This window comes from Mycteria americana, chromosome 2 (genome assembly GCF_035582795.1).
Source record: "Mycteria americana isolate JAX WOST 10 ecotype Jacksonville Zoo and Gardens chromosome 2, USCA_MyAme_1.0, whole genome shotgun sequence".
NCBI lineage: Eukaryota > Metazoa > Chordata > Aves > Ciconiiformes > Ciconiidae > Mycteria > Mycteria americana.
Genome location: NC_134366.1, coordinates 152,710,933 through 152,738,892, shown reverse-complemented (window position 1 = coordinate 152,738,892; position 27,960 = coordinate 152,710,933). Strand labels below are relative to the sequence as shown.

The 27,960-nt window shown below is 41.1% G+C and overlaps 1 protein-coding gene across 4 annotated transcripts; it reads left to right on the top strand.

Annotated features, from left to right (window-relative positions):
• Nucleotides 1–23: 23 nt before the first annotated feature.
• AZIN1 (antizyme inhibitor 1) lies at nt 24–27,415 on the top strand. 4 transcript variants are annotated; one of them, XM_075495075.1, is made up of 13 exons: nt 24–356; nt 6,202–6,339; nt 6,547–6,582; nt 14,234–14,431; nt 16,535–16,708; nt 16,996–17,168; nt 20,817–20,951; nt 22,759–22,840; nt 23,624–23,698; nt 24,863–25,028; nt 25,598–25,716; nt 25,893–26,107; nt 26,751–27,415. In XM_075495075.1, exons 4-13 carry the CDS (start codon nt 14,330–14,332, stop codon nt 26,860–26,862), a joined length of 1,353 nt encoding a protein of 450 aa, XP_075351190.1. In that variant the 5' UTR covers nt 24–356; nt 6,202–6,339; nt 6,547–6,582; nt 14,234–14,329; the 3' UTR covers nt 26,863–27,415. The 4 variants fall into 4 exon arrangements, with proteins under 4 accessions (XP_075351190.1, XP_075351191.1, XP_075351189.1 ...); XM_075495076.1 differs by lacking the exon at nt 6,547–6,582 and having other exon boundaries at nt 24–276; XM_075495074.1 differs by lacking the exon at nt 6,547–6,582.
• Nucleotides 27,416–27,960: the final 545 nt, after the last annotated feature.

Below are 27,960 nucleotides of genomic sequence, written 5' to 3'. Positions count from 1 at the left end.
CAGTGACGCGACGCGACGCGTGGCGCCGCCCCCCCCCCGCCCTGTGAGAGCTCCGGTAGCTGTCCCTGCTCTCGCCTCGCCGCTCGCCTCACCGCCCGGTGGCCGCGCTCCCGCCTTCGCCCCCAGCTGCCGTAGCCCCGCGCCCCCGGCCCGCTCCGGCTCTGTCTCTCTCTGCTTGTGCCCTCTCGTCCCAGCGCTGCGCTGCGCTTCCCCCGCCGGTCGCCCCCGCAGCCTATGGCCCTGGAAGGCGCCGCTGCCGCCGCCTGTATTTCTGCTGTAGGTTCCCACATCCCTCTTTAAAAATTCCGCCTAAAAAGAGAAGACGATTTACCAAATCTTTCGGGCCGTTATCTCACGTGAGTACTGGTGCCGGGGGTCCCGGGGCTCCCGCCGCGGGGGAGGCGGCGGGCGGGAGGGAGGCGGCGACGCCCACCCTGAGCCCTGGAGCGGGCCGGGGCGTCCCTTGACACCGGCGGCGGGAGGGAGTGGAGGGAGCTCTCGCCTCCCCGGAGCCTGGGGCTTTGGGAGGGGCAGGCCCTTGTTCCCCCCCAGTGCAAGGCGGGGAAGGGAGAGCGGTGGCCGCGGCACCCGGGAAGGGTGGAGGGGCGCCCGGCGGGCAGCACCGCCGCCAGCTGCCGTGGAGGTGCCGGTCGGGAAGGGGGATGGGGTCGGTTCCTCCTGCTGCCCTTTCTCCGTCCGCCCGGCGGCGTGGGGCGAGACCGGCTGCCACCGGCGGCGGCAGATGGAGAGCGGCGGGATGAGTCAGAGCCGAGGCTCCCCCTCTCCTCGGCGCGCAGCAAGGCGCCGGGCGATGCGGGGCCGCCGCCCGGGGGGCGGGCGGGCAGGAGCCGGGGCCCCCCGCGCCTCGGGGGCGGCCAGCGGCGGCGGGGGTCAGCGGCCGTCGCGCTAACATGGCGGACAGCCCTGCGTGTGAGAGGCGGCGAGGCGGGAGGGGGAGGCCGGGGACCGGGGTGAGGGCTGCGCCGAGGCGCCGTTCCCCCTTCTCCCCCAACCCCGCAGGGCGCGGGAGGGCGGTGGGGCCGCCGGCTCCGCGGGGAGCGGGAGCTCGGCGGCCGCCCTAACATGGCGGATTCCTGCGGAGGGGGGCTGTATGGTGTTTTCCCCCTCAGCAGCCGGGGCAGTGCCCCGCGGCGGGAGACCCGTTCCCGCCGGGCGTTGCTATCTCTCGCAGTGTGCCTCTTCCTGGGGAGGGGGCGAGGGGCGTCCTCGTCTGGACCCCTCAGGGAGAGGCGCTTCCTGGACCCCGGCGTGCCATCCCCTCGCCCTGTGGCAGCTGCCCGGGCTCGGGAGCACTGACTCCCGTGCAGGTCTCGGTGGATCTCTTCCCCCCGGCTGCACCCGCGCGCAGGAAGCCCCCTCAGGCCCGGGGGGAGCAGCTGCGTGACAGGCTTCGAGGCCAGCCTGGCTGGCGAGGGGCAGAGAGGCTGGAGAAGTGCTGGTGGCACTGCCGTGGCGTCTCTGCTCGCCTGCTTCTCAGAGGCCATGTTGTGTGTCTGTAACCGTGGCTGTCCATCCGGGCTCCCGCTGTCATGCTACTCTCTCCCTCTCACCTGAGCTGTGCCTGTGGGTGCCTGCACGAGGCCTCACCCCATCCACCTCAGCATGGTGGACAGGGAGGGGGCATGCCAAGGAGCAGAGAGGCAGCATGAGCTGTCAGGGCACTGCAGAAGTTGTAAGAGCATTGCACAAGTGACACTTTCTGGGACGAGGGCTGGGATGACGGGGCACATTGCCTTCACACGACTGGGGGGTCCACTGGATGCTGGGGGGTCCTCCAGGGTATGGAAAGTGGAGCCCTTCCCTCCTGTTAGCAGTCTCCTTCCTTTGCCAGGGTGTTTGCTCAAGGTGGTCGTCTCAAGGACGCATGTTTTCTCCCTCCCCTTGGTCAGTCAGTTAGTGTAGCAGGAGGAGGTTTGGTGCTGCCAGTCCTTCTGGAAGTCTCTTGGTTGAGCCTCAACCCCCTTGGCTTGGCTGCCTCCGCCGGTACTTGTGGTCCAGTCAGCCACTGCTGTACTGGTGGCTTTTGGAAAGTATGGAGAAGGGGGTCCAATCACTGCTTAGCTGCCGGCTGGGTGCGTGTGTGTAAAGCATGTGCACCTGCATGTCAGGGTATCCCGAGTGTGCATGCTTGCTTCGGTGCTGTTCCCTGTTTGGCGAGAGGTCAGCAGAGGTGCCCATTACTGGTTGTAGGGGAGCTGGAAGTACGGCGTGGGAGTGGGGGGGTTTATGTGTGTGTAAGGGGGATGGTGCAAACACAGGAACGTGGGGCAGCTGGCATGGCCGAGGAGGATGCTGTTATGGCTCGTTACTAGACAGCACTGCAGGTCTTTTCCAGTAGGCAGCCTGGGCTCGTTCAGAGCACAAGAAGATGCGTGTCTGTGCTGGGGGGACCCTGGCTGTGGTGAAGAGGGAAGTAAGTGAGCTTAAATCTTCTGAGCCTTTCTGAAGTGCGTCTCCTGCAGTGCAAAATCCTGCGCAGCCAACATGTGCCAGTAGGCAGGAGAAGCTCTGCGTTTCAGACATCTGCAGCAGTCTCCGGTGACCGAGCAGGATTTGATTGTGTAGTCCCAGTCGAATATAGCTGCCCTGAACGAAAACACCGTGTGGTGTCCAAGCAAGTGGGTTAGACCTGCCTACCCTCCAGCCAGACGCATGGCTAGGTCTCCTGTGTGGTGGTGGGTTGGGGGGGAAGTCCTGCCCCATTTCTTTTGCCTCTGCCCTGGCTGCTGGATTTTTGGCTCTGAGGATACTGCACTTGCCCGCTAGTCTTCCCTGGATAAATGTGGGAGGCAGTGGTGCTGGGGGGGAGGTGGGGGCTGTGAATAATGGTGATGGTAGGAGGGGTTTGTTCCAGTCTGGACTGGTCCAGTCTAGTTCTTTCCTTCCTGTCACCGTGTGAACAATGCTGCTGCTGCTGCTGTGGCTGATGCTTGCGACACGGCAGCCCCCTCCCCGTGTGCTTCAGGCTGTGATGAGCTCCCTTCCCCGCCTGCTCTGCCTGCCGTAGGCACAGCCCCCCGCAGCCAGCCAGCCTCCTGCCGGGCCTTGAGCTCTGGGGGAAGGTTGTTAAACCTCAGAAGAAGAGGGTCTTTACAAAACTTTGGGAGGGGGAGGGCGTTATTCGGTGCTGAACAGCAATGGGAATGTTTCTCCCATGGGGACAGTTTTACTGGAGGCAAGAAGAAGGCTTACCGCCTTTCAGCAGCGCTGCAGCCTGCCCCCAGGCAAGCAGCTTGTGTCTCTCCCTGCGCTGGAAAGCTGGTGCAGGTGTGTGTGTTCGTAGCAATGCTGGTCTGTACGGTCTGGAAATGATTCCATCTCTCCAATTAAAGGAGAGACAGAGTGCTCCAGAAGGGAATTAAGACCATCCCTTCCTGAAAGGGAGGCTTAATTGTGTAAGGGACTAATTTGGGTATAATGGCAAATTTCAGTTCAAAACGCATTTGATGTAGTGCAGGAGCAAGAGTAAGAGTGTGGTTGATGGGAGAATTCCTCAGGGACCTGCGCTCCCTTCAGGACCTGCTTTCTCCTGGGGACTGCCTTGCCACAACGCCGTGGCCCTGATCTGGAAAAGGCCTATTGTAACAGAAGAATAGCTGGGGTTTTTTGTGGACTGGAGTAACTTCGGTGCCTTCAAGTCTGTTGGTTGGTGTAAATATGCGAGGTCATCGTATTGCTGGATTTTTAGGGTTTAGTTCACGGATATTTTAGCTCAGGTTGCTAAAGGGTCTCTTCTCAGAAATGGAGAGGTGCAGTGGATTATTTTTTTCAAAGAAAAGGAATTGGTGCCTGGTTTTGTAGGCCTGTCTGTATTGGACATGGGGAGCTGAGGGGGCTGGTAAGCTGGAAAGGGCCTGGCCCCGACTGGTCTGCTGGTTCTCATAGGGCTTGCTGCAGGGATGCACTTGTTCTGGCAAAACTATGTGCTGTGGACGACTGGGGGGTTATTTTGTTCCTCAGATGAGTGTTACTATTCAAGTACGAAGTACAGCATTGGTGGTTGGGCTGCAGTCAAACTTGAGGCACCTGCTAGTAGAGTATACTAACAGATGATATTTAAATGCATGCATATATGTGTCACGAGTATTAAAAGGCAAAGCTTGCCTTATCAATTATTCCTGCAACTCAAAGCTCTCTGTTCAGCAAAGAATGCTTTTATTGTTTAAGGGTCTTAAAGTAGGTATGAACACTTCATTTTGGCTGATCACATGCACAATTTTTCTAAAACTGGGTTGTCCATATGGGTTATGGACATCTTATACACTTCTGCTGCTTAAAACAGTAGTCCTGCTCTGCCACAGTACAGCAAACTAACTCTTTGTGCTCGTTAAAGCAGAGTAAAATTACTATGAAACGCTCAAATTGTACCATTTTCCTCTCTGGATATTTAATATCAGCAAACCTGCGTAAAAGAGGGCAGTTAGACTATTTTCTATATGTTTGTGTAGATCCGTCAGATAAATAATTTGCATTTAAAAGGAATTCTGAAGGGCAATTAGAACTCAGCACGGCTCAGAGTTGCCTATCGCTAGAGAAAATTACTTGCTTTGGTTTCAGCTCCATGGGAACTTTCACCGCACACTTCCTTCTTGGGTCATGTTAGAATATTTATTGGAATAGTACTGCAGGTGACACTTGTCTGAAGCGGGGCTTTTTAAGTTTTGTACTAAAGGTCATGTGCTCTCCCTAGAAGCACTTGGTTTTAAAGACTTGTTTTGTTGGGAAGGTAAATTTAATTCATAATCACTCGAAAATTTGTATGAGTTCTTGAGTATAATCAGAACAGCACTAGAAAATAGTGGGGCTACTAATTAATTTTACAAAAGGAAAAGTGTTGCCAGCTTTTAAAACTGTTGTATGCATACTCTGAGATCTAAATGTTACTGACTTCTTGCTTTAGTGGAAGAAAGGGATAAGATTGCATACACTGCATATACATTGATTCTGGCTGGCAAAATTCCTTAACATCTCAATTAATGTTGAAGTGCTGAGGTTTATTTTTAATATTATATGCTACTGAATGCTAGTTTATATGGTAAAGCTGAAGAGATTGCTCTGTGGAGTTGCTGTGAAGCGGTTACCTTCAAGTTGCATTCACTTAGTAATTCAATACTTTGTAGAGTTTCCTAGTTTAGTTTTGTAATAGCAAGAATAAGTCGAAAAATACACTTCAGCAGTTTGCTTAACTGGCATGTGGTTGAAAAGATGATCATTTGGGTTAGGTGATTCCCAGAAGCCAGGTTTTTGTAGTCAGCACATGTAGTCTCATTTTAATAATGAGAGCAGCAAAGATTTATTTTTACAATAGGTTGGTACATTCCATGTTTCATGCCATAGACCACAGTGAATTTGTAGAAACTTTGTTGTATGTTGGGTTTACACATGACCAGTTCTGTACTGTATTTCATTCCATGAAAATGACAGTTCCTTTTAGAAGGAATAACTTCTCAGCAGGGCTGGTTAATGTTTCCTTAACTGCTTTTTATGTTCCTTGTACTGGTTTGCGTGATTGTTTTATCTTAATTTGAGTAAGCTAGCCTTGTACTTTAAAATGCTGCTTTGGTGTTGTGTGTAATAGCCTTTAGGGGCCAGCTGAAATGTTTCCTCATTCCTGAAGGCAAGCATAAGTTTCTTTCTTTCTACTGTCTTGCTCATCTCTGGATTTGTCTGTATGGTGTTCGGTTTCACTATATAAAGCACTATTTTTCACCCACGTGCCGTGTTCATTCACAGCAGAGGAAGAAAGAACATGGCAAGGGAATTCTAAAATAGAAAGGAAGTGGGGAGGGGAAGAATCACAGTGGTTACAGGGTTAAAAACACTTCTGGGAGGGTAGTCCAGTATTAAGCCATGCTACCCTAAAGCAGGATTGTGTAGAGCTCTTTGCCTTTAGTCTTGAAAATCTTCCAGTTCAGACTATGAAAGATAAGTACAAGCAAGCAGTTTCATGTGCCTAATTCATGTGTTTTAGAAGTTCTTCATGCATCTGACTTGATCTGGCTTGGAGATTACATTCACTCTTGAAAACTGGGCATTTTATGTGATTATAAACTTCCATGGTGGTGTGTTGCAAGCCTCCTTAAAAGCACTACTGAAAAGGCATTTGATATGTGTTTTAAGATAAAGCTTTTATTTTGTTCTAGCTATGAAATTTATTTTTGTATGCATTTTCTCCCACAGGGCAAAATCTCTGATCAAGTTTACAACTATCCAGAGGGCTTAGGAGAAGTGCTTTATAGAGAACAGTTCGACTTCAACGCTGAGCCACCTTGGGAACCTAGCTGATGATAGTAGGGTTCCATCTCCTAACTTGTCCATGTAAGTCTCTCTTCCTTCTCTCTTCATCTGTATGCAGGAGGATAAGGACTTCCAAAAATGCAAACAGCATGTATTGGCTTTTTGATAAGCAAGATAACTGTCTTGATGTAGATTATAAAAATTTTAAAATAGCGGTGTACATATTATGTGGGGCTTTCATTCAAGGGAGGACTATAATTTTTACTCACCTAATACTTTTCTCAACAGAGTTATCTGACGAATTTCTGAGAGGCTTAAACATGTGTGAATAAACTTCGTAAATGGAGTTACTTTTCTGAATTAGGGTTGTTGGCTGCAGAAATCCTAAAATAAAATGCTGTAACTTCAGTCTTTCAGTGGTAATTCTGAAGTCATGAATTGGCATTGCATGACTGTTAACATCAACTCATGATTTGCTGAGTACTGTGTGATTTCGTAAGGTATTTTATAATGAAATAGTTAAGATTTGCTATTGTAAACAGTAACTAATGCTGATCATGAAGGGTGTGCCTTCCCAAATGCCTGTCTCCATTATTTGTGAATTACTATCCACTTCCACAAATAGTTGTAGTTGAGCTACAGTAGAATGTGGAATTCTGTGTTGGATGGAAATCGTGTACCAATTATAAATGCCTTTACACTTTTAAGAGGCAAATAGTTAGTAAAGAAAAACAAAACCCATGATAACAGAAAACAAATGAATGCGCATAGCTGATCTTAAGGAGCACAGAAAACTCTGGAATGTGTGTGGTTATCCTGTTCTGTTAACATAAAACAATAGCTTTATGTGGTTCTAACAATAGCCTTAAATGCATTTGTAATATCTGAGTTAAGCTGATTTTACACAGTATTACTTTTTTCCTGTCTAGCTGAAGGCATTTTTCATTTGGCTTTGTACCTATAAATTATATAATGCTTTTTAATGTAAAACTTGAATGAGAATGGTTAAGTGCATCTGAGCCAGGTACTTTTTAAAGACCACAGAGAGTCCAAATGCCAGTTGTTAGTATGTCTCCTAATAAGGTACTTAATGTAGATGACCCTGTTCTTTGAAAATACTGCAGTAAGGGAGGCACAGGGTGAGCTTGATTTATCATGATTTCTGACTTTATCTCCAGAGGTTATGTTCTTTTTGTTTTGTTTGAAACTTACTGAATTAGCCGCATATGCCTGGTTCTATGTAGATGGCTGCTCTATTCAAGTGAATACAGTTAACACTGAAAAGTCTCTGAGTATCACTGTTACTTTGTAGGTCTCTCACGATTTTTACAAGCAAAAGATCTGAGAAAATTGTTCCCCTTGTTCAGTTTCTGAGTTTTGGCTCACTCTTGTACGTGGGTAGAACTCTTGCATTACACTTTGCACGTCAACGTTTTGCACTTCAACAGGAATAAAGTAAAGTAGTAAAAAGATAGGAAAGGCAGAAGAATTGTTAGGAGGAAGGAGTGAATAAAGTATAAAATCTTAAGGTACTGTAAAGGCATTTTAGTTTCTAAAACTGTTCTGAGGGAATTTTGTCTTTGACCAAAGTTTTTCTCTTTGAGGAGAAGGTTGTTCTGGTACCTTCACTGAGATTATTCTTTCTCTGACTGGTAGACTGATGTGCTGTGACAAATAGTGCAAGGTATACCTTGCCCTAGAATGGAAATGCCACTGGATTTGCTGTGTTTGTAGCTGAATGTTCAGATGATCTGCATGCTTATTTTGAGCTTGGATCTATTATGTCTTCAGTAATAATACACTGTACACAAATATAAGTAGTTCAGTATTGAATGTAGTGGTGATGTAGGTAGCAGTAGTCTGTAAGTGTTTGTCAGTAAATCTGTACCTGTTCTGGTGTGCTGAACCGTAGGTAATTGCCTCAAACACAGCTAAGATGTACGTTAGCCAGCTAATTGGTAGTTTGAGTCCTGTTCAACTTGCAAAGTGGTTTATTGGGGAAAAAGGTCAATTGAGCTTTTAAATATAATTAATATTATGTTCCCATGGAACTCAAATAAAAAATCTTCTGTCTGAAGGTCTGCTTACATTTCCATTAAACTTGCTTCCTTTTTATAATTCTCTCCCTCCCGCTGTTGTCCTTGTGTTACACTGGCCAGGGAAGAACTTGGGATTTAGTTCTGTCTTGCTCTTCAAGCTCTAACTTCCTGAGTAGTCTGGCAACTGTGGTCTGAAGTCTTGCTCCTTTGAAAATCTGTTCTATTTATTGCCACATCTGGTTGATTGGAAATGGAGGGAATTAGCGATGGAAATCTGATCTATTAACAAGCCCTGTGTATGCCAAGTGGAAGCAGTAGTTATCTGGACTGGCTAGCCTTTAGTGCTCTCTTGACTTTGTCTAAATGGGACTGGGTGGCAGTCGGGGAACTGGAGGGCTGGGGGGCAACGGGGAGGCCAAATACTAATATTGACTAAACAAGTAAGAGGATAGGATAGGGAAGTAACTGCTTGTACTGTCATGAAGGAGAAGTGCTGGTATGGTACCACAGAAGTATACATGCATGTACAAGAGTACTCATTTTTGTAAGCTTTGCTAGCTTATTGGCTTTGAATAATGTATTAAAACTTCAAGAAAACAGAAGGAGTTTCTTGAAAGCATAGTTCCTGTAGAAGATGTCAGATGGGGCATTATTTTTTAGTATCTACCCCCTTTGCTTGCTTACTTCAGCAATGCTGTTGTTACATTGCTCATTTAACTGTGCGGAATACTCCTGAGAGAATGGTAGGATGTAACTAACCTAAGCTGTACAGGTACTTTGCTGTGACCCTCAGTGGGTTTGTACTGAGAGGCATCTTGGGTAATGCACAATGTCCACTGCCATTGTAAATAAAGACACCTGCTTCAGCATTTCCATCAGTTGGTTAGTGGCTGCATTCAGCTAACTGAATGATAAGGATATAAGTTGGTGAAATGGCATCTTGGAATATTTTTTTAAAAGATACTCCCATTATAAATAGGCATTCCCTGCACTGAAAACAGAGGACTTGTGTTTCTACTCTTGTAGTACACCTGTTCTGTACTTAATTGCTGATGTTAGTGACAAAATGCTTCTACTTTTTTGATCTGTTACCCCTGAAGATCCAGTATTGTAAGGAATATGAGATGAATGTATTTTACCTCTTTATGACTTTTGCATCAGCATGGTTGTTAATCTCATAAATATTTATTTTGCTTAATAAAACATGCAGTTGAAAGGCATTATAGGGAGCCCATTTGGTTTGCAGAGACTTTGTTCTTTGCGGAGGAAGTTTTTAATGAAAGAACCAAACCTCAAGGTTTTTTGTGTTTTTTTGTTTTGTTTTTTTTAGGCCAAACCATATGTAGTTCTGAAAGGGAAAAAAAATGAAATTGATGTGTTTGTTATGGATGCTTGTGTATGACAAGCATGTGTTTAGTTAGTCACTTTTCAGAGCATTTTAATTTTCTTCTATTCCAGATGTCTGTGTTAATTGTAGTGTTTAAATATGTAAACTTTAAGATAAAAGTTCTTCATCTGGGAATTCATTGTGTTAAACCCTAAAGAGCCTGAGGATGTAACGCTTACTTCAAAGAAAGCAATTGCATGCCTATGTAGAAGTCTCATACCACTTGACAGCTTTTGTTTGCCCTAAAATGTATGTCCTGGAGCATTGTGCAGACTAACATTTCAGGTGGTAAAATGGATGGTGTTACCTCGCTAAGTCTGTCAAATCATGACTTGCAGCAAGTTAGCACTTCCAGCACGGACTGAACTCTGCACTGTAATGATTTCTGATTTGTCTTACAGACATAGAAGTCTTAAACCATCCTCTCTATTTCCTTCTGCGTGTATTCATTTGATCTTCAAGTATACGCTGTTTTGTGGTGGTGCTGTAGCAGTGCTGGTAGGAATTTCAGTTTTCTCTTTGTAGGCCGTTCTTCCTATCTTGTTCTCAACAAAAGTGAAAAGATGTAATTTCTTCCAGAGCAGGAGAAATTGGAGAGGAGAGGAATGGGCCTTGACTCTAAGGACAGAAGTTGGTAGGCTAATGTTAGCTTTTTTTTTTACTAGATTAATTTTGCTAAATGAAAAAATTTAAATGTCACGGACATGCTTAGAAAAAGCAATCGCTGTTTAGCAGCCTGGGAGATCTTATACTAGGTTGTTCATGTTTTTTTGCAAGCTATTTTATTAAGTCTGTACTAGCATGGATTCGTTTTCATCCTTGCCTCTTGACCATAAGATGTTTTCGGATGAATAAACTACAAGAGACAACATCTGTTTTAGGAAATGACCTTCACCGAAGCTAACTTACCAAATAAGTCTTCTTTCTGTTGTTGTTTTGGGGGAGTTAATGGTAAAGAGGCCTCCTCCCCACGTGCTTTATTTAAACCAGTTCTCCCCCTCCTCCCCACAGGATCTCCCCAAAAGTAAAAGGGCAGCTTTTGGAGGAGAGTATTCTTCTACACCATCTCTGTCTGAAAGCTATAGACGCCACAGTCATTAACTATGAAAAAACCTTTCTTTTAAGAGTACTACAAAATGAGCTTAAATCTACTCCAGTGTAACCCAGATGAACACCAAGACTCGAAGGAAAAAAGCTAGCTGTTGTTTAGATCGAGCTTCTTCATTTGAAATACGAGGCACAAACAATTTGCCTGCAGGGTGTGTGTGTATCTGGTGAGTCTCAAAATCTGTTCACTGCTGTGACTGGTTCCACTGGGTGTACCCAGCCTCCCAGCAGGGCCAGTCAGGAGTGCGCATTCATTCAGTGGAAGGGACTCTTGATCATCTGCACAATTTAGAGTGTAGGAAGTGGCTGGTAATACTACACACACAAAAAAAAAAAAAACCACCCCACCCAAACCCACCAAAGCTTTAAAATCTAGCTAAGTAGTACCCTTGTATATACAGTAAATCCTTAAAGTGCTTTAGTTTTGCCTTCAGGCTTTTTAACAGGTTTGTACCATATGTCAGGGAATTGTGAACTTATCAGAAACACAGAAGTTGTCCAACTTGAGTAAACAATAAAAAGAAGCTCAGATATGAGGCTTCTGCCAGCCTAGTCACTTCTCACATGCATTCAGTTGCAGCTACCTGCAGTATTTACTGGTCAGATGTGAGTGGGGAGGGGGAAAGAGGAACTGAGATCATGGAAGCTCATCCTATACAGAGTTACTGTGTCAAAATGTTGCCACTGAGTTTTGTTGAACTTTTTCTGAAGTCATAGGACAGATTAGATGTGTCCTGAAAGATGTTACAGATTTAGATGCAGCACAAAACATATTTGAAATTTGAAAATTTTTCTTTAACATCCCTCTGTGCCACAAAAAGATTAAAAAACTTGTGGTTTTTGAATGGTTAACAGATCTGCTACATTTGAATAATCTGCTGAAAATGGAAATCACTTTGCTCTTGCATGTGTTCACCATGGTTGGTTTACTTATTCCTCTTTTTGGGTATTATTTTTCTTACAAGAAGATAACAAAAGAGCTATTATTGTAGAAGAAAAGTTTAATGTGTTTATTACACAACCAGCAAGTTCCTGAGGGTGCATAAAGTACTTTAAAACTTAGTTAAACATTAGGCTAAGTCATAGTATAAAGAAGTTGTGCTAAAAGAATTAAACTCTACTGTTAGCTTTTTTCTTCTTTTGATCTTCACATTTTGAATAGTCCAGAACTATATCAAATTTTCAGTAAAATGCTGATGCCAGCTTTTCTTTTGGAGGGAGGGAGGGGGGCGACACCCAAACAAACCCAAACCCTTTTTGGTACTTTGCTCCTGGAAATCATGGGTATTTTATGGAGGTGAATGTGTTGAGGACTTTGTGCTAATCAGCTAGCAAATCAAGGATACTGATGAAGTACCTGTTCAGAGGGTGACAGTAGCTATGTAAACATAACTGGTGTTCATGTTTGTTTGATTCACAGTTTGTTTCACTGTTTCTCAGTCAAACTTAGTTCACAAGCTTGTCTTTTCTGTTTGTTTGTTTGGTAGTGGATTTTTTTAATGAGTTTTAGCTGTTACTCACAAACTTAAACTGAGATGTGACTGACTGACGTTTTTCCTGGTTATTATAGTGTCTACCACCTAATCACTGTTTTTATAATTGTAATTTAAGTAAATCCTTACATCAATGTGATAATTATCTTGCTCTTTCATGATTGTTTTGGATCTTCAGGATTCCCTTAAATAAGCATATGACTCACTGTACGTGTGAGACAAGTATGTTCTTACCCAGCATACTTGTCTTTATCATTCAGCTTCTGAATAGAACCGAAAATTCTCACTGCCACTGAGTTGAAGTCACTTGGCAGTAAATGCTTCTCTCAAGAAACATAGGTGGCATACCTGAGTTATGCAGAAAGCATACAAAACTGATGGCTTTTTTCCCCATTATTGGGTGTAATGACAAGCAGGAGCAACTGCTGCTTAGTTGCCTTAATACTAGCTTGAGCGAAAGTAACTTTGTTCATATTAACAATGTTAACCAAACTTATGTTGCAAATTGTGGATTTTTTTTGACTGTAGGGAGGTGGTGGAAGAAATACGAGGCAGAGTTAATACCAATGGTCTTGTGACCATTTGAAGCCAAAATTATCATCTTAGTTTTTAGAGTCTTAGTGAAGCATTTTTTACCTTCGACTGTAATGTTTCTGGTTTCTAATTAAAAGTGCTGATAGAAAAATAATTTTGTTATTTTAAAGCCAAGTACAGGTGGCTTTAGAAAACAGCCATCTTTTTTTTTTTTAATATAAATACTATGCAGCTTCTGTTGAGATTAAAAAGAGTCTTGGGCATTCATGTAAAGAAGGAATCTAGTTAGCTGGCTGGTTTTGATCAGTCTTGTGTTAGTCGAAGATGACAGCTGAAACAAAGTCTGGTCAGTCAGTTGCTATAGACTAATAAACTGCTTTTAAACAAGACCTACAACTCTAATAGAATGTAAACTGCAGATTGTTGTATTCATCAAGTAAGGCTGATGAAGGTATATATAATCAGCTGTTGGTAGTTTTCTGCTCTCTACTGATTTTTACTTGAGACTGACTATTTAATCCATATTCTAAGACTGTGTATATTTAACAATGTTTTCTGTCTTGGGACCTTGTTGATTCAGGTTGTCTTTTGGAAAACATTTGCTTATAAACAACATCTAATTTGTAGTGAAGGTTTGAGGATAAACAAGATGCAAATAAAGCTAAGCTATAACTGTTACTTTCTTTTAATACCAGTTCTACTTACTGAGATTGTAATTTTTAAAACTAATTCTAGCTAGTGGCTTCTTTCTGTTAACCTCTATTGAAGATTTTTAAGTGTTGTAGGTAATCTTATGAACAGAACCACAAAATAAATGTCTAGTGAATACAATGTGTGAAGGCAATGGTTATAAATTAGCATCTAAACAAAAACCAGAATGTTAACACAAATATGTGAATCTAACATATCAATACTGACATTTAATCAATAAACTACAAGTTTTCTTTAACAAATTCAGAAATGTTGTATTACAGGCAGTCTTGCAGTTGCATACTTGAATACTAATGTCACTTAAGGTGCTGTACTTAAGAATAGCTGAGCTGAGGTGCTTGTACAAGTATGCTACACTTGCAGTGTTTTCATAGTTTGCATAAGCTCAACACAGATCAGTGTGCATACAGTCTGGGATGCTTCTCAAGACCAGCCTTGCATCAGTGTTTTCTTACTCTTTAAGTTAGTATCAGATTTAAAGGATGCAGCTTCTGGTTTATTCTTGGCTTCAGTAGAATTGCACTGTCCTTATCCCTGGCAAATGCAGGGTGGACAGAGTAAAAAACAAAAAAAAAATATTTTTGTAGAGAGTGTGTGTTACTGTTTGTAGTACATCAGATGTAGAAAGATCTTTCTAATTTTTAAATAGTGGCATGGTATGCTTTGTGCCTCTTTTCCCATTGATTTATGTTTTCTTTGTACAGTTTGTTGCATAATTTAAGGACCCGGATATAAGGCTTGGAAGCCCATCCCTTGTGTTTCTTGGTTTATGACTGTCGGCTTTGTGGAATACGGCTGAGATGAAAGGATTTCTTGAGGATGCAAATTACTCCATTGGCCTGTTGGATGAAGGAGCTACTCTTGCAGATGTTATTGACAACTGTATTTATGAACACACTCATGTAAGTTTTATAAGTTTTCCAAATCTTCTGGTTTAGTTCTCTAAGTCTTCAAACTAGGTCAAGGTATTTAGCACTGATGAGCTGAGAGCAACAGAGGAACAGTCGGCTAAAGCTCACCTTATAAAGTAGTTCCTCTTCTAATTCTACTTCTTTCCTGTTTGTTTGTCTTGGGCTGGATTCTGTTGGGGAAATATGGGCAGCAATTGTTACCTCCCTGAGCGTGGCTAGCAGGAAAGTAATCTTGCTGATGTAGTTAAATACAGGTTCCCATCTCATTGCTTGAAGAGATCTTATTATCCGTGGGGTGTAGACCAGGAACCTGAAAGTGGGCAAGTGGATATTGCTGAGTTAGAAACTTTTTTTTTCTCCTTCCCTAAAAATATGCCAAAGTTTAGACAGATATGTATGCTGAGCCAGTTTAAAGCCATGTTTAAAATTTCTGTGGTCGATCACAGTTGTATGGTTATACGTCTTCCCATTACCCTTCTCTCTGTTGGAAATATGGGTACGAGGATATTGTGAGGTGCTACCTTTTTTTTTCAAGAAAATAAACTGGTCTAAAAGCTATTAAGGTTTAGCAATCTACTGGAAAGAAACTTAAACAATTCTGTGTATACAATAACAGTTTTATCGAATAAGGCTTCGCTCACTTCTTAAGAGGCAGGAAGGTGTTGCAGCCTTTGTTTTATAGACAAGATTGTAGAAAGAAAGAGCGCTTTTTTTTAAAAAAAAAAAAGAAGTTTCATTAAGCAAATACTGTATCCTTAATATGCTATAGTTATGAGTTGTTCACTTTTCCCTTGGTTTAGGAGAACTAATGTTCAAATGCAAGTGCTCAACGATAGTACAGCAAATAGCTAAATCCCATGGCCTTCTGAACTCAGGTGTAGGATTCCCAAATCCTGATTCCTAATATTCTTTTTCTGTCTAGCAAATAAATAGGTAAACTACTGGCAACATGTCATGTCTCCAACCACTGGCTGGCTCACAGAGGATAGCTGCCTCCTGCTGCTTTCATTTACTCCTTTAGCTCAAGGGGTAGAGGCCTGTGCCATGGATCTAAAGCTCCAGATCCCATTCCTGCTGGTGACCCGTACAGGGGGTCAGTATGCTTCCACCCGATGGAATTTCTATTTGTGTTTTTTAAACAGAAATAAAGACGTTGTATACAATAAGCCACAACATAGTTTCATATCTGTGAAAGTCAAGTGCTAGAATTAACATTTGATGTACAGTCTTAATTCAAATCGATCATGTATTTTGTGATGGTCTTTAATTGATATACAGTAGGCCATTCATTTACAGGAATTTTACTGAGTGGACATTATAAACAAATATAGAATGATCTGTTTGGATTTCAATCCACTACATCCACATCGTGACTTGATATCAAGAAAGACTATGGTAACAGAGTCACAAGGGGGGACTGTTAACAATTTCCAGAAAAGTGTGTGTGCATTTTCTTGAAGATTATGTACTTGACTCCGCAACCTTAACACACTGAGCTTAATTCTTAAAATTCTGTTTGAACTTTGTGCTTCACAAGATGTGGAGAACAGTCTCAAACTTGACTTCCTGAATTAAAATACTATCAAGCAAATTTTCAGTAAAATGAGCTATTAGCTAGATGTTAAAATAATGGTAGTGGATTAGATTTTATTCCTTGTATAATAAGCTATAAATTATGTTAAGACTGTGGAAGCTTTCGTCCCAGTGGATTTTCTTCCTCCAAAAAGTTGCAGACTTCTGAAAATAGAAAATTGGAAGATATTTGTAACCTAATCTGTATTTTTAGATAAAATCAGCATTTGACATTTAAGTAGTATCTCTTGTTCAGGAATCTCAGAATATTGTCTAAATAGCATTCACAATATCTCTGAAGTGGTAGGTATTGCCTTTGACTTTTTTTTTAAACTAGTTCAAATTGCTAGATGAAAGTAGAAATGAGAGGATTGTTCAAGGTCAAAACTAAAAGTTAATAGCAGGATGAAAAAAATGTACATAATTCTTCAAGACTTTGTTTCATGGGGTATTTGTGGGTCAAATATTATGCTGTCAAAACATAATTTCAGACATTTTATTTTCCTATTTTTCCTTTTTTAGACTGGAAAAAGAGCATTTTTTGTTGGCGATCTTGGAAAGCTTGTAAAGAAGAACAGACAATGGCAGAACGTGATGGCACCAATAAAACCATTTTATCCTGTAAGATGCAATTCTACTCCAGGTGTACTTGAAATTTTGGGAACCCTTGGTGTTGGATTTGCATGTTCCAGTAAAGTAAGTTTTTGTTTTCTGTGTATCTGTGTGCCTTATTTTCTTCCATCTGTCTGCTGTTTTAAAATCAGCTTTTTGGTATGAAGTGCCATGGTTATATATAATATAATTTAAGTTGTGAACTCCTGTGTAACTGGCTGTTGCAAATCTATACTTCCACCCTAGCAGCAGTGGATAGTTTTCTCTTTAGTGTATTTGACTATTTACTCCAGTACTAGAGCATGTCTAATAAAAATTCAGTAAAGGTAGTGCACTGGACTGTCAAACGCTGGTATGCTCCTGTTTTTCAGTCTGAAATGGCATTGGTACAAGACCTGGGCATTTCTCCTGAAAACATTATATATACAAATCCTTGCAAGCAAGCTTCTCAGATAAAGTATGCAGCGAAAGCTGGGATAAACATCATGACTTGTGACAATGATATTGAGCTGAAGAAAATTGCACGTAACCATCCAAATGCTAAGTAAGTGTCAAAATTCTGGTTTTGCTTTTTATGTGGTGGAAATTTAATTTTGCTTGTATTCTGGGCTGTTTGAGTTGCAAGCAAGGTACATGACTTATTTAATACAATTCACTTGTATCTATTTTTCTCTGCTCTGATGTCTCTCTTGAAGGTAGCTTTTTTGCAACTTTTTCCCTACTGGGTCTCAGCTTCCTAATACGATCGTAAGGCCCTTGTTTTGGGAGAAATCTTGCATTTTGATTTCATAGGGCAATCTTCATGTGAAGGTTTTGGTGATTAAACCTCAGAATTCTGTCACTCGTCATCTGCAAGTACAGTCTTCCTCCTGCTCATGGCTTCAGTGTTTCTTTCAGGGTATTCTGTTTGAATTATTAGTGGCTTCAGCTGAAGTCAGGGCTGAGACCATCAACAAATGTGCATCGTGTCCCATCTAGGGTTTGGGCATGCTCTGCAGGTCTACTAAATATGCCTACAGGTATTTCCCCACTATTAAAACAGTGAGAAATTTGACTCCAGTTCTATTTTTACTCACATCAGTATTGGCCCAGATGCTTCCTGTAGAGAAGTGATCAAAGCTGATGTTCTGGTTGTTACATATGAGAATTTTATTGCTGCCAATGTATCGTGGTCTCTTTTGGACTGGTAGGTGCTCATGTCATTAAGTGTCATGTCCCTCACATAGGAATTGGCTGTCGGCCACACCTTTAAGAAATTTGGAGTTGGAGCTGCGGTGAATGTTACAGTACTTTTCAGTGATTAATGAGGTATAGCTTCCCACAGATGTCATCAGAGTGCACTAAGAAACTGAATTCCTGACATCCTTTACAAAGCCCTTGGTTCTAGACAGTCCTTATTAAAGTGGCATGTCTTTTCCCAAAACTGTGGCCATAGTTGTAGACTTGGGAAGATACTGAACTCGACAGAATCTGGAGACTCTGCTTATCCCACCTGGTTATTATCTTTTTTTTTTTTTTTTTTTTTTAAGACTACCTCGAGAGTCAATATTGCTGTTGCTAGTGATTACACTTCATCCTCATGGAAGCCTGTCAGTACTTTGCATACTGGAGAGTACTTCCTGTGCAAAGTATCTTATCTATGATAAATAATTCTGTGTGTAAAATCTTGGCCTTGACATACTCCGTGCAGTTGAAAGCCTTAGCAGTGCTAAAGCTGTCTCTTACATCATTAGTGTTTTACCAGTTACCACTGGTGTTTTTAGTGTTTTGTTAGTTTTTACATTGATTTATTTCCTTGAGTCTAACAGCCTCTTGTAGAAGATGTTGTCTCTTGTAACATCCACAGCAACAGAAGTTAGGATGCAGGTTTTTCTTGAGCTAGAGAAATTGTAAAGCGGGGAGACAGAATGAAGGAGTTTCATGAGCTGGAGAAAAACAACATAAACTCTTTACTTCTTTTTAAGGATCCCATACTCTTAGTATTTGAGAAGTTCCTGTTTACTAAGGACAAGAAACTCAATTTCTACAGAAGAACTGCAGTTTGCCATCTAAATTTTCTAGAAACCTGATCTCCAGCTCTCCTACTGGGTAGAGATTTGTTTGCTTGTTTTATTAGAATTCTCTTATTCAGGTCATTAAAACTTTGATGCTGAAGTGACAAGTCTGAGTTTTCTTCTTTCTCTTGGCATAGTTTCAAAAAGTCAAAGCCTTCATATAGCCTTGTTCTTCCTATGTGTGGTTGTTATAGCTAGGTTGTCTTTTTGTAGATGAAGCTAATTACACTTTGGCTGAGGAAATCCTGCTTAGAAAGCTGTAATTCTCTTTCTCATTTTTTAAAAATTCTTGTAACTTTCTGCAGTAAACTCAGTAATGGGTGGGTGTCTCTTCATAATTGATATTTCTGCCTTTGGAAGTCTTAGTAACTTGAATGATTGCAATTTTTTTTTTTTTTTTTTTTTAAGAAAGAGGAGAAATGTCAGAAAGGAGTGCTTTGTCTTTCATTTCTTTATACCTTTGGATTTTTCCAGGCAAAGTTTAACTTCTAAGGTTGCTGGTGTCCTAAGAGCTCCAGTAGAGGCATGGTTGTTACAAGCATCAGTGCTTCCTTAAAAATAAACAAAAAACCCAAACTCTAAAAACACACATCATCCTCTAGCCCTGCTCTAACTGCCTGAAACCCAGGAAGAAGAATCCTACTAGATTTCTAGAAATCAGAATTGCACTTTTTCAGTGGTTTGCACTAGAAAAATGTCTTGATTCACTTATAATGCTGCCATAACAATTCATCAGTAAAATTTAACATTGGATGTCTTTAAGAAATGGTTTTGTCTAATCTTAATGTGAGGGTACAAACCATAGCATTATGGATTTGAATTTTTTTTACATTTTAAAGAGTTTAATTTTTGACAGTTTTTTGTTATATCTAGCACTTGTTCCAAATGCTTTACAAAATACTGTTTGACTACAGATTTCTTGAACAGAATTGTCTGTGCAGGTGGAGAAGCAGGAAATGAGAGGCTAGTCACGGTTTCTCAAGATGAAGTGGTATAAATTAAAATTAACAAGGATTGCTGGGCAACCTGTGTGAGAACTTAGAGTTTTTTTGCTCTTTACAAAATGCATTTTAAACACGTGATGAGACATTTGGAAAGGGCTTTTAGAAGTTAAGGTAGCTGTTAGGCCAACATGTATTTTGTAGTGGCTAGGCTGAGTTTTGCTTGTTGCATGTCTTGAAAAGAACTATTTCACTTTGGATGCTGAGCTTCTGTCACTTGTTTATGCTCTCCATCTTGGTTAACTGTAACGTGCTCTGTGCAGTCTGCATGTATGTCATGACACAACTTCTGTCTAGTTTACCACATAGCTAATTAAGTGATCTTTACTGGGGGCGGGGGGGAGCCAGTGACTTTGACTTTCTTAGTGGACAGCAGTTTCAATTTGTGAGTTTTGGGGGTATACCTCTAGAGGTTTCGATGTGAACATGCCTTTGCCACTCAAGTGTTACCTTAATGTAGAAAACTGTCAACACTGGCACTGCAGTTTGCCAAACCTACCCAGAATGAGGCTTTGACCGGAGGGAGGAAGCTGTCTCACTGTATAAGACTGTAAGAGATGGTACTCATTGCCTCCCTGCTCCACAAGTGCCCTGGAAGAAGGGGCAGGGAATGGACTGACACCCCCACCCATCTACAGTCCACGTGCTCAGCCAGGAGGGGAGGTGGAGGGATGTGGCCAGGTTGTGCTTTCAGTGTGTCAGCCTGGTGTTCTCCAGATGCTGAGTTTAACCAAATCTGATACGTGACTGACTGAAGGGGAATCTCCATGCTCTCTCTTGGCTAGAAAGGAGGACAGAGATGGGAAAAGCATATTACAGTCTTAATGGTTTTACGAGGAAGTATACTTTATTAGATGGTAACATTCTCTTTTATTACAGCACTCAACAGACTCTTGCTGCTACAAAAGAGTCTTAGTTGCTGCATTTCGAAATCCCTTGTCCTTGTTGGCTCCATGTTTTAGCCCCTAATTGCTAGTTTTTTCTCTGTACAGGATTGTTTTTATTAGGTTCACTTGATTCATCCATCGATGGAGCTGGAGTACTGACAACATAATCAACACACTTCTGACAGTCTTCAGGCTTCACATGTGCTGATGATGTAAACCAACTGCCCCAATCATCTTCCCCTTCTCTTAGGCTCTTACTGCACATTGCCACAGAAGACATTACTGCTGATGAGGAGATGAATATGAAGTTTGGCACCACCCTGAAGAGCTGTAGGCACCTCATGGAATGTGCTAAGGAGTTGGGAGTCCAAATAGTTGGTGTCAAGTGAGTAACGTTATTGTTCTCTGCTGGCTGAGCAGCTGTTTGTGTGATGTACTCAAGACGTAGAATACAAAAGAATTTTTTCCCCCTTTTGGCACTATTTTACAGGGGTTTAAAAAAAAAAAACTACTTTGGATCATGAGTTTTTGCTTGCAAGCAAAGCACTAATGTCCAAGCAAAAAATTGTGTGAAACAAAGTAACTATTACAGACATCAAAGCAATTTGAAATAGAGTATCAGAAATCCTTCTGTCAACTTAAAAGCAAAGTTTAGAAGGTTATCCTGTTTTCTAGCTGTGCTCTTGAACTTCCATGGTAACTTGATTTGTATTTTTCCAGCAATAAATAAGGTGCTAGTATAGCATGGGATAGCTTGGACAGACTTGGAACAAGGTGAACGTGGGGTTGGATTTTCTAAGAGTTAGGTCCTGTGTCACTCTCTGATCATATCAAGACTTAATACTTATATAAGTTTTTGACTTGTGGATGGCAGGAATGAATCCTAGTGTTCTGAGAGCTTCCAAATGATCTGTGGTATTTTAATTTGAAGTTTGCCAAAGATTTTACTGTATGGAGGAAAAATGCATGGACAAGTCTTTGTTCTGGCTACCTTCAGCTACTAATGGATCACATGCTCATGAATGTTTTAAGAAGGCAACCAAACAAGTAAAAGAGGGTGGGTCATCAAGACAGTAAAAAAGTATTTAAAATGGAAACCAGATTTTGAGGATTTAATCCACAGTTGTTTTGATGTAAATCTGTTTGATGTTAAATTAAAGCATAAATGTACTATAATCATTACAAATGACAAATGTATTTAAAAATTAGATGATACGACCGAGAAAATGTACCTCTCTTATATAATGGCTAAACTAACTTTAACAAAAATCACATGGCTTTTGTGCATTTTCTTTATTAAAAAAAAAAAAAAAAAAACAACTAAAATCCACATGTGGATTCATGCAAGTAAGTTTAAAAAGTGACCTTTGCCTCAAAATGGCATTCCTTAAAAGAGTAGACTTGGAGTAGAGAGCATCGTGGCTCAGGTGGGTATGTGTATGGTCTATCCAGAACCAGCAGACCATACTAGTCTTTAGGAAGCCTATGGGAATGTTGGCACTTGTTTTAGCACCTCAGTTACTACCAGTATTATGGCACTACTTAAACCTTTTGAAGAAGGAACCAGAGGGGATTCAGGAGCTCGTGGGAGGCATTAGTACTTTTCTGCTTCTAATGACCTGCTCACCAGCCTGTTCAGTCTTGCTATGAAACTAGGACCTGGCCTGGAGTGAAGAGGCTTCAGAACAGGGTGGCAGTGGGACACACCTCTACTCTCCCTCTCCCAGATGTTGGAGAGAGTAGATAGTGTGCACAATACAGCCTTAGCTTTGGGAAGGAAAATGGATGGCCCAGGAGAAAGGGTATATAGGCAAGGCAACACAAAAGTAGGACGAGAGGGGAGACTGTATACACGTACTGTGTTAGCATTGGCACCCACTGAAGAAAAAATTTTAACCACTTTAATAGTGAAGACTGAAAGGTTCAGTAAATTTGTTATTTCTTAAAGATGAGAATATTGTAGGACATTCTTGGCATTAAAAGCAAGACAGAGCTCAAGTACAACTCCAACAGAATAGAAAGCAATCATCTTCTGAGCTTATTCCTGGCACAGTTACTATGTTATCACGCAAGCTTGTCTTGAGCCACTTGGGAATGAATTACTTCTATTGCTGCTTTAGATGGTGAAACAGTTTGCTTCGTCTGAAAGCTGCACGGTTCAGTGTATTAACTGTGGTTTTTATTTCTTTCAGATTTCACGTTTCAGGCTCTTGCAAGGAACTGCAAACGTACATTCATGCTATATCTGATGCCCGGTGTGTGTTTGACATGGCTGTAAGTAGATATATACACACATACAATTGCTACAGTAGAGGATCCATTCTATTCTAATCATACTAACAAGCCAACTATGTTATTTCCAAAATACATCAATGTGGGAAATGGAACTTTTAGTTTAGTGTTAGTCCAAGGCACTAAATACTCCATTGTGAGACGTGTGGTAGAGGTAAACAAACTTTGTAATCCTAGTTGTGGACAAAGGTTGATGAATACTGTCCCACTGACAGGCAGTAGCCTTGTATGCTCTTTTCAAATGAAAAATTAGTTTCCCCCTTTTGGTAAAGGCTTTTTGAAATTCAAATCTCAGTCCTGCAAATACACAGTTGATATTTTTAAGTTATAATAAAATATTAAACATTTGTGTGCTGGCATTTATCGTGATGTAACCACTAACTTGGTGCATGTGATTTCTGAGATTAATAACTAAGCATCATAAGAATTAAAGGTGTCATATTGGGTGGGGGGATATCCAAATTTGGATGAAGAAGAATGGATTTGTCGGATGCTTCAGATGACTCATGTGAGTCTTAGTGTTCTATGTGTATTTCTCATATTGCAAAATTCAAAAATCCCATCTCTGAACATCTGTCTTCCTATAAATGAGAAGCTCGTAAACTAAATAGAGAAGACTGCAAATCTTTTTACTCTTATTATTGCAGTTAGTGTATTAGCTGTGACAAGTATAAGTACAGAGAAAACAACCACAGTAAGGAGCAACAAAAAATATTTTTACAGTTACAGTTGTCCATGTACTTATGTTCTGTCTATGCATTTTAGGAAGAATTTGGCTTTAAGATGAACATGTTGGATATTGGTGGGGGCTTCACGGGTTCAGAGCTTCAGCTGGAAGAGGTATGCAATGTATTGGAAGTTGAAACTGATTTTGATTTAGGAAGTTGAAGTGTTTAACCTTCAAACTGCACCTAACATTGATAGCTGAAACCTAGTCTAAATTCTATGTTAGACTGTAATTCATAAAATCCGAATAATTGGTTTTATATTCTTTATCACGGGTAGTGTAATCAGTCCTTGGAGGTGATCGTTATTTCTTTTTAATCCTGTTCATATTGGGTGAACACTGACTTAAGCACGTCACAGATTAAATTACTATCCTAAGCCACCTTAACAGTAGTAATTCAGGTTTTTTGGCAGTTGACTGTTATTGTCCAACTGGTTACTCTATTGCATGGTTAAGGCCAGGATTGCTTAGCATGCTTTGGATCATAAAACAAAGTACATTGCTACAACCAAAGTACGTAAACCAGTACGTTGCTACTGTATGAAAGCTTCTGATACTTTGCTTTAGAACTGAAGACTAAAGGTCTTGCTTTTATCATTGCTTTGGCTAGCCTTAAATAAAACTCTTGATACTGATTTGGCCTAAATGGGATCTTTAGTATGCAGTAGCACATAAAACAGAATAACCTGCTTACACTGTTATCTTGTCTTAAAGACAAAGTCCTTGAATGTAGCACAGTGAAAGTGATTCAATAAAAAGTTACTAACAACAATAAGGACTTTTCTTTCTTAGTTCTAACTGTTCTGTTACTTGTCCAAAATACTTGTTTATCTTCAAATATCTGGCTTAAGAGTTGAGTGTCAGTATTAATTATTCCGTTTCTAATACTACAGTATTCAGAACTGAACACAAAAAGGCCCTTTCCGTGTTGTTCTGGGTTCATATGTAATTACACATTATCTGTTGTGTTGGATGAACTTTGAAACTACTTGTGCAGTCTTGAGCGTAGCACAACTTGAACTTTGGTTGGGAGGAGGGACTGTGTAGTACTCGACTCATGGTACTTAATCTTCAGTGTTTAGCAGAATGACCTATTTTTTTAAACACTTCTGTAAATTTTGGACCTCTGGTAAGGGCACTTGTCAGAGAATAGAGGAACAGAGTAAGCTTTTGGTGTGCCTACTAGAACTGTGGCTGACTGAAAGTGTGTGGGGGGGTATCTGATACATACATAAGCTGAGTTTCATTGGTCTTAACCTCTGACTTCAATTTCCTAGGTTAATCACGTTATCAGGCCGTTGCTGGATGTCTACTTTCCTAAGGAATCTGGTGTTAATGTGATTGCAGAGCCTGGATTTTACTATGTTTCATCTGCATTTACACTAGCAGTTAACATCATTGCGAAGAAGACTGTTGAGTACGATAAACTTCTTCCTTCTGGAGGTAAGGGTCGTATTTGTTTTACATGTTATGAATCAGTACAGATAACTGCCCACTTCTTTTAGTCAGGATGGGCTAGTTTGTCTCCGCATATATTTAATACATTCCATTATGCTTGCATTGTAATCCACCTTTTGGGTTCTGACCATGTGTTATCTGTGCATCTCACTTTTCTTTGTTACATTTATGTGGCACTTGTTGCCTTACTAGGTTTGACTTCTCAATGGTTAAACCTATATTGGGTGCTTTACAGAAGGTGTATTAGAAGGTTCTGTATTAGAAGAACATAGAAAAACATACCATAGAGTTAGCTGCTTCTCTGCTAAAGCAGAAATTGGATTTATATTCTTAACAGTGATTATTACTGAAAGTATTAAATTTATTAAGCCTCACACTTAATGTTACAACTGAATTTATAATCTGGTCTCATACAGATTACTCTGCTCGTAATTCTCCCATTCCAGTATATATGGAACTCCCTTGTCAGGAGAAAGCAGTTGACTTAAGTTAGATTGCGAAAGGACTACTTATGACAAAAAATGCATGCAAGACAACTTCTCTTTTACTTCCAGTGGAGCAAACCAGGAATGATGATGAACCAGTATTTACGTATTACATAAATGATGGTGTTTATGGTTCTTTTGCAAGTAAATTGTCTGAGAAACTGAATACTATCCCAGAGGTTCACAAGGTGAGTCTTTCTATATTCTTCAGAGATAGTCCTTATTATCCTTATGGTTTTTATATATATTTAACACCTCATATGTATATAATGATATATTATTTATAAAATCATTCTTATATATGCTTGAAAATGTTCTTATTTAATAAACTAAAGCCTGAATTACCTGGATCATTTCCATCTAGAAATACAAGGAAGATGAGCCTCTGTTCGCGAGCAGCCTTTGGGGTCCATCCTGTGATGAGCTTGATCAAATTGTGGAAAACTGTCTTCTTCCTGAGTTGAGCGTTGGAGATTGGCTGATCTTTGATAATATGGGTTCTGGTACCTTAGGTGAACAGTCTACCTTTAACGACTATCAGAGGCCACTGATTTACTACATGATGTCTTTCAGTGATTGGTAAGAAAATTCTCTTGATAGTGACAAGATTGTTTTCATTTCCTTCAAGAGTGTACACTTACAGCCAAATATAAATTATATTTGGCAAATACAGGAAGACGCAACTGAGCACAAGAGTGTGCCTTTTTAGTTTGGTGGGTTTTTTTTTTTTTTTTTTACTGTTCTGTCTGACTTTGCTAAGACTAAACTGCGAGCTGTGATATAATGCCTACTTTGCTTTAGGGTTGACAAAGGAAAGCAAAATACCCCATGTGGACTGAGTTTAGTGGTAGTTGTTGCTGAGTAATAGCCTTTTACTGCTTGACATCAGCTGTTGAGGTTTCATAATACTAGTAATTGCAACTTGCGTACAATGTTAGCACCATTGTTGTAGGCAGGAAGGGCAGTAACGCTGTTGTGGTGATGGTGAGAGTTGGGTAACATGTTCCAATACCGAGGTAGCAGGGTCCTGTGCTTGCGGCAGTGAGAGTCACGGCCTTCCTGTGCCTGCCAAGCACTTGCATAGCTGATTCTCCCTTCTGCTGAGCCTGGGGCCAGCCTATCCAGGGGCAGCAGACCTCAAATGCTACATTCAGGGCTGGTTTCTGATGTGAAATTGTACATGCAATCACTTTATTACAACTCTCATCCTTTTCTGCTGCAGGGATGAGATGCAAGATGCTGGAATTGCTTCAGACACATTGATGAAGAACTTCTTCTTTGTGCCTTCTTGCATTCAGCTGAGCCCAGAAGACCGCTTTTCCACTGCAGCTTAAACAGGCATTAACGCTTCATTTAGACCTGCAGTTGCAAGTCTGTAGTTTGTCTGGTCAACATTCCAGTGTGAAAGAAATGGAACAATCTTCAATTCATTCTCTTCAAAACTTGAAAAAATAGTAATAGTTAATGGGGACCAGGCAAAACAAGCTACAGCTACAATTCACTGTGGGGGGTGGGAGGGTTAGATAATGGTGTCCAAATTTAAAATCAAGTTCATTCAACCCCTGAGAGTTTAAATATGCAACAAAATGGATGACTTAGTGGAGATGGAAACCCATCACTTGGGTTCTTCAACAGTTTACATACAAGTACACAGTTTTTATACTAAGGATTCCTGTTAGAACAGTCTTGTAAAGTTGTCTTTCGCCCAGATATATTAAACGTCAGTGGGAGACCAGTGTGACTTCATTAGATGTTTAGTGTATTTAGAATGTAAATTTGTGCTTTGAACTGTAGTTTAATAAATGTAAAATTGCATCATAGTATTTGTTGTATTTGACCCTTGATGTATCCCTTGTATGATTGCAATAAAACTCTGTGTAGATTTTACTGTTTTTCAGGCTAACTTTGGGAGGGGCTAGGCAGAAGAGGTAGCTGTAAAATAGATGTATACAGGATTGTTTTGAGAAGCCTTCTTTTCTCTAGCCCATTATTTCAGCTTTGTATTAAACCGTAAATAATTTAAGCTTGAGAAACCTGTGTGAAGTGAAAGTCCTAAGTTCCTGGAAGGCCAAAAGGCAATTTGTGGTGGTTTGGGGGGTTGTTTTTGGTGTGGGTTTTTTGTTTGTTTTGGGGGGGTTTTTTGAGTATGACCTTAGATTCAGTTTTTAACACCAAACAGCAACCCTGCAATAGATACAGGTGTACACAGAGAGAGGTAGTCTTTTTAGCTAGTGTGCATGTAGTGCCCCCGAGGCAGCATGGGTTAGTCCGGCTCTGCAAGTTGTCACAGAACCTCTACTTTTTTTTTTTTTTAATGGCATTTATTGAAGAGTCTAACTTTCGACTTCAGCTAGTTCTGTGTAGTGCTGACTCCTAAGAGAAGGGCTACACAAGTCTTCAGAAACCTCAGTGCTATCTTGTGCTGGACTTTA